The sequence below is a fragment of the Thalia democratica genome, chromosome 1 (genome assembly GCF_965202585.1).
Source record: "Thalia democratica chromosome 1, ktThaDemo2.hap1.1, whole genome shotgun sequence".
NCBI classification, from domain to species: domain Eukaryota; kingdom Metazoa; phylum Chordata; class Thaliacea; order Salpida; family Salpidae; genus Thalia; species Thalia democratica.
This window is the reverse complement of record NC_139165.1, coordinates 77,554,381-77,565,842: the sequence shown is the minus strand read 5'-3', so window position 1 is coordinate 77,565,842 and position 11,462 is coordinate 77,554,381. Positions and strand designations below refer to the sequence as shown.

The window sequence follows — 11,462 nt, the reverse complement described above, 5'->3', positions numbered from 1 at the left end:
AAGCATTTACTAGAATGAACCTAGATCTAAAAAAGTAATAATTGACTAAAAATTAAGTTTAAACCTTTAAAAGTACGATTAAAGCTTAAATATAGCATTTTTAGATATTTCGTGTTTTATTTTTATATTTAGAACTCCCTTTAAAATCTTTAAAGTAATTAAATGAGTAGTTTAAAGTAAAAGTTATCTTTAAGTTTAATATACAAAATTTTTGTTTTAAATTCATATCTAAAGTATTAAAAATTAAACTTAATTATACTTAATATAACGACTATGAAGACATATCCTCTATCTACTTTAAAAAGCAGTAAACTCTATAATCCTTTGTTGAACAGTAATCTTACGTTTGTAAATGGGTAATAGTATTTGCTTTAGCTAGTTTTAATAGTTAGTCACCAATATAAGTAATTCTTAATCTTTTATTTTCATGAAATAGTTCAGCCCTTTTTATTTTCTTGTAGAGTTAAGCTAAATTTTACATAAAAACTTGTGACAATAAAAACATAGCAACTTTAGTTTACAAAAAGTATTTTTGAATTACTGTTTGGAAATACAAGCAGAGGTGAACACCTAAAGTTGTCGATATTTATCGCTTTCACTACAACTTTTTGAATAGTATATTTTTTTAAGAAAGTTAATTTTAACTTACTTTACGAATTTTTTAAAATAAAATGAAAAATAATACATTTTTAGATTATGTACACAAACAAAATTTGTTGAAACTCGTTTTATTTTTTGATCAAAAAAGTACATGTATAATTGCTCATTTAAACACTTTAAAGTAAAAAAAAACACATAATCTCAAACACAAAACTTAGCACGTACACATCGAAACTTTACAAAAATGATACACTTTGCTAACGGTTGTACGTGTAAGCATAAAAAAAAAGGTGTAGAATTAATATAAAAAACAACTGGTTATTATACAAAACGCGCTTTTTTAATTTTTTTAATAACATAAAACACTTTAAAGTGAGTTTAAACAAATTAAAAAAGTCAACATATTTCGTAATTACTTTCAAAGGTTAAAGATCCTATAAGTAAAACAACACTATACAAAAAACAATAAACATAGTTATTTACTTATTGTTTTCCATCGCAATTCTAATAACCACCGCCGCTGGGCCTCACCATCATGATGGCGGCCCTCAAAGTTACGGAGTCCAACACGGGGTCCCCCCCGTTCCACCTCACCCCCAGGCAGTCCCTGTCGGGTGCTTCCCCCTCCTTGCACTTCTGCCACTGCTCCCTGCTGAGGTACCTCCCGTTGAGGTTGGCGTCGGCGCACGCGTTGAACCACCACCCGCTCGACATGAGCCGCGAGCAGCTGTCGAAATCTGTTGTTGGTTGGGGGAATTTTTAGACTAGGAGATTTTGTCGAGCTAAGCTGCATATTAATATTTTCTTTTTGTTTTTACATAGTTTTTTTAAATAACGAATACTTAAGCATATAAACAAAACTAAGCCTTTTTGAAAAAAACTTTCTTGAGCATTTTCTTGTTTGTTTTAAATTAACAACCAAGGTCAAAAAACTGTTGCTGTAAAAGTTTGAGCAAGAACTTAAGATTTGCACACAGCTGTCATAAAACTAATAAACAACTTTAAAACAAAATATCGAATACATAATAATCAAATAGAAAAACTGACACTGCTCGTCAAACACGCAAGGCTGGCACCTGTCGTTGTCGTACTCCCTGGCGCTGAACTGAGCGTATATCAGGTTCTTCCCCGGATCTTGGGACGCCACCCCGCGCAACGCGTCACCCGCCGTTCCCCTGTACATTCCGAACCTTTTTGATTTTAAAAACGATTATCCAGTGTTTGTGATTATATTATGATGTTTTAACTGATAACTCTACCAAATAGAGTTACATAATTTAGTTATGTTAATTAAGAAATTTCAAATGATATGGCTTTCTTTTACTTAAATTGACATGCGTCTAGTTAAATACGTGTGCAAATGAAGTGCAGAACGGTATGAAATTTGGTATTGCTAGATTTGAGGAAGCTTCATTCGAACACAAAGTTTAATCGGCCACAAAGTTGGTACAAAAATGGCAACTGTACCAACCTGAATAAATCAAAGAAATCAAAAAACCTCATCATGTACGAGTTCCTGGGAGTGTCCACGAAGAAGTCGTCGTACTCCGCGTACTTCCGGTCGTTGTTCCAGTCCTGCATGGCGACGTGCATGGTGTGGGGTCCCTGGGACAGCAGGTGGTGGAGCTTGTCCAGCCCCAGCCAGTACTCCCCGATGACGTCGCCGAACCCTGTGAAAGTTCAACGTTGAGTTGAAAAACTCCTGTGAAAGTTCAACGTTTTACGCTCGAATTGAAAAACATAACGCGCTTGAAATGTTCGTGTTTCTTCTAAATTTTGGAGTTCGTGTAAGAATGCATTGGAGTAAAACAAGCTTTTTTTACACTTTTGTTTACTTAAACTTAGTTTTTATTGATAATATTTCTAAAAATGTTTTTGCATGTTAAAATTGTTTTATTAAATTTACTGATAATTCAAAAAGCTTCGTATAAACAGTATTTAATCTTCTATATTTTGGAGCCCATAAAAGTATAAACTTGAGTTCAACTCGTGTTTGCCTCATTTTTATCTAAACTTAGCTTAACTAATGGTAATTTTAAAATGTATATTTTCAAATTAAAAGCATGCTGTTAAAGTTCTTCATAATTGAAAAAGGTTTGTGGCTAAAAAGTAAAATAATTTTTTCTTGTTGGTTTAAGTATTTAATGTAAGTATATTTAAAATTTTAAGAAACTCCAAAAACTTGTTAGTTAAGTAAAACATAATGTATTTAAGTTTATGAAATTTAAATCGTCAAGTAAATAGTAAACAATCCTAAAGACCTTTGTACCTTGTAGCTGCAAACTAGAATGCACCAGCTTTTCGCTTTATTAACCTAAAAAAAAGGAAGAACGCATGATTTATTAGCAAGTGCGTCAGCAGTAAATTAGCAGCCAATAATTCAATCAACCCCCGTAAAAAATGTTTTTGTTTGACAAATTTATTTCAATAAAGGTATAAAATGGTAATTAGGCTCGAGCAACAGTTGTTTAAAATTTTATGCGGTTAACAACAAATATTAAAGCTACTTATTTTGAAAAATTACTCCAATTAATAAAAATTACCTTAACGCAACTTGCCAGACAAACTTAAAATACATGAAAAACTCCAAGCCTGAATTTAGAAAAAAAAAACTTTTTTGAAAACAATCGTGAAATTTGAAGCTAAAGTTAAAATAAAAAACACGTATTTCATCTAATAAAAATGTTTTTTTAATATTAACAAAAAAAGAAATATATATAGTTCACCCGTTGCATTCTCATGTGGCTCCTACCCAAACTGATAACTATCGAAAAACATTTCTGAAAAAAAAAAATTATAGTATTAACATTATATTTTTTTAATCCAAAGTCTAAGCCTGAGCCTAACAAATTTTAATCTGAATAAAAAAAATTCTTCAGTTGAAAGAAAATTAAAACACAACAAATATTTCACCGCTGGCGTACTCCTCGTAGCTCCTGTCGAAGCCGACGCTCCCGTCCCTCCTCCTCTGAAACACCGTCCACCCCCCGCCGTTGTACCGCTGCTCGCAGAACACCTCGAAGGGGACGGGCGAGGCGTCCGGCTGGATCTTGTACCTGCCGCTGTCCCGGAAGCCCATGTGGAAGATCTCGAAGCAGTCTGGTGAGAGAAAGTGTTTACGTGTACGTCATGAAAGAAGCTTTTAACAAGTGTAACCTCTGCTTTTAGCTTTCTAATAGTTTGGTTTTTCTTCTGGTTTTAACTAAAAATTTTAAATAAATAAAGAATAATCTTGCTAAAAACTGAAAATAATATAATGTAAATGTAGTAAACTGATGGTGCGCTAGATGAAATTAATTGATAAACCTTTTTTAAATGAGTGACTTATGTTTAAGTTTTTTATTTAAAATGTAATCTTGTTAGACGGTTTTAAACTTTAATATTCTCATTTAAGCTTTATTTTTGTGACAATAATCAAAAGCACAAATGTTTTCGGTTCGCAAGAAAAGTGTTTCAACATTTTGCATTTCATTGCATAAAGCAAACTGAAATCAATTTTCGAACCGCAGTGTGATAATAAGTAGTTGAGGTATTTTTTATAGTCTGTTTAATAATTCATGTTTGCACATGTTTGCTCCAACTAACAAAAGCAAACAAAATTAAAGTTTAGAAAGCAGTGTTCGCTTGGCTTTGCTACATTTAATCATATTTTGTTTAAAATCTTTGAAGCTCTAGCCACACAGTATTAAATAGTTGAGCATTTCAATTAAATTGACTAAAATATTAGCTTAAAAAATAAAACAGCTTACAAAAAAGTTTTTAGTTTTAAACTAGTAATAAGAAAAAACAACTATAGCCTGTCAAACAAAAAGTTACACAATTTGAAAACGTACAAAATTAAGCATTTTACTTTTTGCGAATAATACTTTACAAAATTTGTTTCGACTGGCTAATAGAACACTTCGAAAAAACGCCTACAAATTCAATACTAGTTAATTTATAATACATGGGATAATAATTTAATCTGTATAGTAAAATACATAAAATTAGAGTAAATAAAAAAAATACATAAAATACATATTTAACTTGGTTTAAGAACTAACAATAACAACCATTTCAATTAAGAAAATAGTTTTAATTTACTAAACTCGATGAAAACATTTAAAATTTTACTTTCTTAAAATGTTGTTTTATTTTTGCTTAAAATTATCAAATAACATTCATTTTGTTAAAATACTTAGCTTTATTTTTTATCATTGCAACAATTGTTGCATATTTTAGACACAAGCCATTTAAACGAAATTTTCAATAAATAAATCCAGCTTTACAAAATGTTGGTAATACCTCTTTTTATATACTTGTATGATAATTTTCACCAGTTTTACTTTAAGTATCCCAAAATAATTATATCAAAAGAAGTTTTTGTTTATATCCAAATTAATATTTTTCTCATTAAAACTGTTAATAACTATTTATAGAAAAATTTCAAAAAAGTATCAATAATTAAAAACAGTATTTAGCTTATTATTTTGTTTACAAAAGTTCGAAAACAGTTAAAGATGAAAATTGCTACTTACAACTTCATTGTTGTTCAAAAGGTAAACTAGATATCTACCTCTGTAAAAAATCATATAAAAACTGAATAAAAAACTATAATTCTTACACTTAAATTTTTATATACTTATTTATTGTTTAATTTAAATTACGACACAAAACACATTTAAAAACTGTATATGCTTATAAATTTATACTTATAAACAGTGTACTTATATTTTTTATAGCTTATAATACTGCATTGTTAACAGTAAATGACGGAATAAAATTAGATATAGAGATAAACAATAAACTATCTAAAAAGTTTTATTAACTGTTAAGATTAAAAAAGTGAGCTTCTAATATGGAGCAAACTGCCGTGGAAACATATCAACATTGTTATACATTTTATTTTTCTGACCGTTTCTCTGTGCAGTTGACTGTCTACAAAAAATAAAGTCCGCTTTGGTTTTAGTGGAGTTTTCAAACTTTATCAAACGAAAACACGACACTGGAAAATTTACTTACAGCAAGTCCCCAACTCTGTATCGAACAGTTCAGTTTTAGCGAATTCCCATTTCGAACTGCAGCGTGATTGACAAACGGCGTAAACGTTTTCCAATACGCAACTGACAAGTGCAGTCTAGCCTGTGCCAGAGATTCTACTATTGCGCTTTTGCGTTGATTGAACCAGGCTAATTTGAATTCAAGTTCAATACCAAAAGTTTTTAGATAACCTCAACTTTTACTGCTCGAGCTTCGTTGTTCAGCAATGCAGTTTATTTTTTGGCAGCAGTTTTTTTTCTCTCTCGTCGGCATCGAGGTTGTATTGTTTATAAAAAGATATTTTTTAACACAAAAATATGCTGTTAACAGAAATATATTACATAAAACAGCTGAAATTAGTATTTTTAAACGTAATATTGTTTGTGTAGATGGAAATTCAAATAAAAACATATAGAAAATACAGCATGACTGAATTAATTTACATCAAAACTATCAGTAATGTTTTTTTTTTCTAGTAAAATTCTAGTAAAACAGGAAATTGAGAAGAGTTATCGGAAAAATAAGTACTATTAAGAGCTGTTAGGTTTCATATTTTTTTTTATCATATACAGCTGCAATAATAAATTATATGTAGATTAGAGTAGTAAAAAGACATCTAATAAATACTACATTAAAAAAAAATTATGAATTATAAAATTAAAACAATATGCGTTTTTTAGCTATTGCAAAAAGTACTTATCTGAGCGATGTATCAACGTTAACTTATAATTAATATGAGATTAGAAACAACCCAAGTGAATAAAAGTTTACCAAATACTACTTTAATTAAATGTTTGTTACAGGCATCGTGTTGCTTAAAGTAACCCTAAGCTATAAGTATTCATTAGAAAACAGTGAACATCGATAAATGTCGCAAGAACTTTTGTTTTATCCAAAACTTTCAAGAAACCATCGAAGCAGTAATACTTGAAAAAAAAAAAAACAATTTTAGTATAGCATTTCATTGAGAGTTTATTAATAAGGGCAGAAAATAAAAGTTATCGATTTGAACGCGAAGAAGGTGCAAAAAACATTAGCTAATATGCGACGACTTCAAACAATAGCGCTGCTACATCAGAAAGAAGGAAAAACGCGAAAAGGGAAAAAGAAAACGTTGCTGGGAGTTTTAAGCCCCTCTGATGTTTTGTTTTTCTTCACTTTGTCCGGGTGAAGTCACGTTGGATTTTTAAGATTGCAACCTTTGTTTTAAAGCCATAACTTGTTAAGTGATGCAGCATAGCAATGTAAGGTCAGCAACGTTCGCTGTAAAAGTTAATTTATTCATTTTTTGGTATCACCTTAAGGTAGTGTAGAGTATTTTTTGTCATATTGAGACTGGTAAGAACGTTTTTGTTTAATTCTTTTAATTAATTGTATAAATAACTGTCACGGTATTATAATCACATGTAAAGTACAGTGTACGCTTGGAATTGATAATATATAGTTTACAATTAAAAATTGTTTTTCTTTGAGTAACTTCAGTAAATTGATAACTAGGGATTTAAGATACTTCAAGTAAGTACAATGAAGTTTGCTGAATTTGACGGTTAAGAAAATAACTTTAAAAAGTAAGAAAAATAAACTTATCAAGCTTGTTTGTTTGAATAAAAGATACTGAAGTCTAAGAATACAAAGAAAAATGTTATAAAACATTAAGTTAGCATCTATGCAGAATTAGAAGTTGTATTTAGCTTTTTAGTTTTACTCGTTTAATTGAATTTTGTTAAGTTTATTTAATAACTAGTAAGAAATAAAGCTGATATATATTTTTCTATGTTATATTCTCTAGAATACTTTTAAGTTAGGCTATTCATACTGAACATATACTGCAATACTTTGAGAACCGTAAAATTTTAGATTTTATTACGTTTTAATCAAAGTCAAAAACTAAAGTTACAAAATACAATTAGGCAGCAAAATATTACCAAACTTTTAAGTTTTTCAATCGAAATTTTAACAGCGGCGTTAGGTAGCTTTTTACTAAACTCGAATTTTTGTCGAATAATTTCGATTTGAACTTTGTAAAACCTAAAAGCTTTTACCGATTCGACTTGGCAAGATAATGTACAACAAATTTTCAGCTTTTTACTTTGTAAAAAGTGTGTTTTAAGCTTATTTTTTTATACTATCTTTTTCAACCTAAGGTATATTGCAGACAAATTAATACATTTTCTATACATAGGGTTGTATAACTTTTTGATAGCAATTAATTTCGAGACAAAATGAATTTATATAGCAAAATATATTTGTAAAATTATTATTAAGAGTACTTGAATAATAAAAGTTTCATTTACACTCCTTTTGTTATTTTATTTTGTTAATGCCTTGCAAAACATTCTGTTTGTAAGTTATCAACAAAATTTTCATGTTTATAGATTTTAATCATAAATTAATTTGTTTTTAATTTTCAGATGGTTTTAATGTTAAAAGTAATTATTTTCGGTAAAGTTACTTTACTACTTTGTAAATGCTTTGTTGTCATATAAAACATTTAATAATTAATAAAATCTCTAAATTTTATTCCTATTAAACTTGTTAGTAGTTTCAAGAAATTAAAAAAGTACTTTAGATTATTTACTTTGTTTAAAAAAACAACTTCTTTGTTTAAATTGTGTAAAAGTTTCGTTGGTGTTTCCTACTGATTATTTACAAATTAAAACTTACTGAGAATGATAAAAGTTGGCACATTTTAGCACAAATATACATTAAATGATAATTTATAAATTGTTTTTAATCTTACTTTATTTGAAAAGTAAATTCTTATAAGGCAAAGTTAAAAGATTCTTACGTAACTCTAACTTTTAAAATGTTTTTTAAGTTTTCCTACAAACCTCTTGAAGTAGCGTCAGTTTTATTGAAAATTGGACAAATTCTATAATACTTGTTTGCTTATTTATAACAATATGATCTCCACTGTTAAAATATTCGTCGTCTACAAACAATATTTAGTTTAACTAATATTTTTTCGAATACGCATCATGTCAATATCGAAGTACATCAAGATACCTCGAAAGTCTCTTATGACGTCATAGGCAAAGGGATCTATCAGTTTAATCATGTTACTGTGACAGATGCAAGAAAATTGATTTTAATTTTGTGCGCAGCGAAAATAATTTAATCAGGCGATCATCACTTGCATTTTATAAAAGGAGGCTGAAGAGTAATGTTTTGTTTTTGAGTAAATGTTTTTTGAGATATTTTATAAATTACAAACCTTTTGTAAACTAGTTTTACTTTTAAAAAGGTTTGCAAAACTTAAATTTAAAAACAAAAAGTTTTATTAAACATCAAAATTAAGTTTTTTCTTCATCTTATTTTGGTATACTATACTTTTGATTCAAAAACATTTACAGTGATGACTCATCATAGTACCCGCAATAAAACTAACTTATTTGAGCAAAAATTGTTAAATTATATATGTAGTTTGAATTAAAAATTTTCATTAAAAAATCTAGTAAAAGTTAAAGATTTTTAATTATAAATTTTAGTTAATAAACAAAAATATTCTAAGTAAATGTTTACTTTCTATGAAACTTGCTCAAACTTTTGAAACTGTTATGTAATGTGCACTTTATTTAAGACAAAAAACAAGTTTCAAAAATTTTAGTTATGTTTTTGTTTAACAAATACAGTAATTAATGCTAGGCGTTTGTGAGCTACACCTTATTTTAATACTGATTAAGGTAAAATAAGTTATAAGTTTTACAAAAGTAATTAAGTTTCAAATTATAGTGAATACATTACGATGGCGCGATAGGTGTTCTACGATTCTACGAATTTTCAAAGAAAAAACACATTTATTCATGCTCGGCCGCCAAGCTCACTAAAGTTTTATCCAAACTTCGAGCAACTGGCGCGCAATATGCCTAAACAAATAACAGCAACCGGCACGAATTCATCTTACGTTCGCTTCGCGTATTACGAAAACACACACAAACACGTTTTCCATACACTGCTGTTTTGCATTTGGAACTTTGCGGCGAGCCAAAATCGATTTATTTTCGGCAATCCATTGGCGTTTCGCGTTGAAGTAAATAGGCAAACATACTAAAGTCCCATATTTTGCTGTGTATGTGCTACACTAAGGGAAAGTAGAAATTCGCAGAGTGAGATCGATAGAATATTTACGCGTTATTATGCTTTGTTATTGTGGGTTACGTAGACGACAAAACTTTATTCAATGCGTTCTTTAATACGCCAAAGCATAATCTGAAATCAGTGGTCTTGTTGAAAAGTTCCTTGTTTTTGATTACAGTTGGCATGATTAAATTCAATTTACTTTGTTGCATATTTCAGAGGTTTGATGTAGTGTTTTTAGATTATAAAGAGGTAACTAAAATAACTAAAAATTTTACACAGATACTTTAATAACCATTGCCGAAAATCTTACAGTAAAAATGGACAGCAACCAACTGAACTCGTCAGCAAACGAGACGCTGGTGCCCTTCTGCCCTCCCTTTCTCCTCAACACATCCAACAACGCCACCCTGTGGTTGCAAATTCCCACCAGGTGCCGCTGCAGCCTGCACGTTTTCACCTTGTTCCTGGCCCTCCTCTGCCTGCTCACCACCGCCTCCAACCTCGCCGTCCTCGCCACCAGCCTGTCCAAGTCCACCCGCCGCGCCCGCCGCCGCAACCCCACCATGCTCAACTACTCCAACTACGTCATCTCCATGGCGACGGCCGACCTGCTGACGGGCGTCGTGGTGATTCCCCTGACCGTGACGTCGATGTTCGAGGGGAGGGACATCCGGGTGGTCGGGGTGGCGACACACGTGAGCATTTTCTCCTCCCTGTACACGATTGCCGCCGCCTCCATCGACAGGTTCATCACCTCATCGCACCCTTTCACCAGCGTCACCATTTCCAGGTTGCTTGTTTATTTTGTTTGTAAATTGCATCATCTTATTATCTTTGTATGCTTGTGTTAAATACACCAAGCATTTTTCTTACGCTTGACTTGAAAGTAAACAATCAACTTGTAAATTAGATACTTAAGAGCCTTAATTGGTTTTTCCTTGCTCATAAAATAACTGGGGTGATATTGCCCGTTCTGGTATATCGATAAACTTCTATAACAATAGTTGTTTTTTACCAACATTTTCGCAATATCTGCCTTAAACTTTTTACCACAGCTTTGGCAGCTTGAAACACAAAAAACACTTAGCTTTAATTTTTTAACCGAAAAACCTCCACAGAAGCTCCATCCGTCGATCGGTGTTGGGAGCGTCGTCGCGCCAAACGAGCGCGGACGAGCAGGGCTTCACCAGATCCCTGCTGACCATGTTCGTCATCTGGACGGTGAGCGTCGCCTTCTCCCTCATGCCCTGCTTTTACAGCAGCGTTTTCGAGTATCAGCGCAGGGGTAGCGTTTTCGTGGTGATGGTCGTCAGGGGGAGTCCGAGCATGGAGCTCATGATGTTTGTTTGTTTTTTAAATTTGAAATATTACTATTTTTGTTTTTTATTTTCAACTTAGTGTTGTGATTTCACGCCGCGCTAGTAAAAAAGTGGTGGGGTTTTTTTCATAAAGTCTGAGGCAAAAGCAATTTACTTATAGATGTTGAGTTTGTTTCCGGAATTAAATTGATTTGTGACTCACTTGCGAGCTATTATTAAAAAAATAGAATTAATGTTTTTAGCTAAAGAAATAATTCCGTCGTAAATTATTGTTACAATTGTGAGAAAGCGGGTTTTGTTGCAAATCTATTTTTAATTTTCTTTTTACGGTACAAAAGTTTTCAAAACATGTGCTATTTTTTGATTGAAAATAAAAAACAATTAAATTTGAAACATTTTATGAGACTATCTATAATTATAACAAAACAGCTTCCTCTAGTGTTT

The 11,462-nt window shown here is 31.0% G+C and overlaps 1 protein-coding gene across 1 annotated transcript; it reads right to left on the bottom strand.

Moving 5' to 3' along the window:
* Positions 1 to 1,104: 1,104 nt before the first annotated feature.
* On the bottom strand, positions 1,105 to 8,677 carry LOC145839555 (fibrinogen-like protein 1). Its single transcript, XM_082947162.1, has 5 exons — positions 8,593 to 8,677; positions 3,514 to 3,699; positions 2,072 to 2,270; positions 1,648 to 1,790; positions 1,105 to 1,337 (listed from the first exon to the last, which is right to left on the bottom strand). The coding sequence occupies exons 1-5, from the start codon at positions 8,675 to 8,677 to the stop codon at positions 1,105 to 1,107; spliced, it is 846 nt and encodes a 281-aa protein (XP_082803288.1).
* Between the last annotated feature and the right edge of the window lie 2,785 nt (positions 8,678 to 11,462).

Excerpts from the sequence above, each read along its gene's own strand:
- LOC145839555 (XM_082947162.1), bottom strand. The coding sequence starts at position 8,677 with ATGATTAAACTGATAGATCCCTTTGCCTATGACGTCATAAGAGACTTT. Across the intron at positions 3,700-8,592 it reads CTTCGATATTGACATGATGC|ACTGCTTCGAGATCTTCCAC; the intron begins GTATTCGAAAAA and ends TTCTCTCACCAG. Across the intron at positions 2,271-3,513 it reads CTACGAGGAGTACGCCAGCG|GGTTCGGCGACGTCATCGGG; the intron begins GTGAAATATTTG and ends GAACTTTCACAG.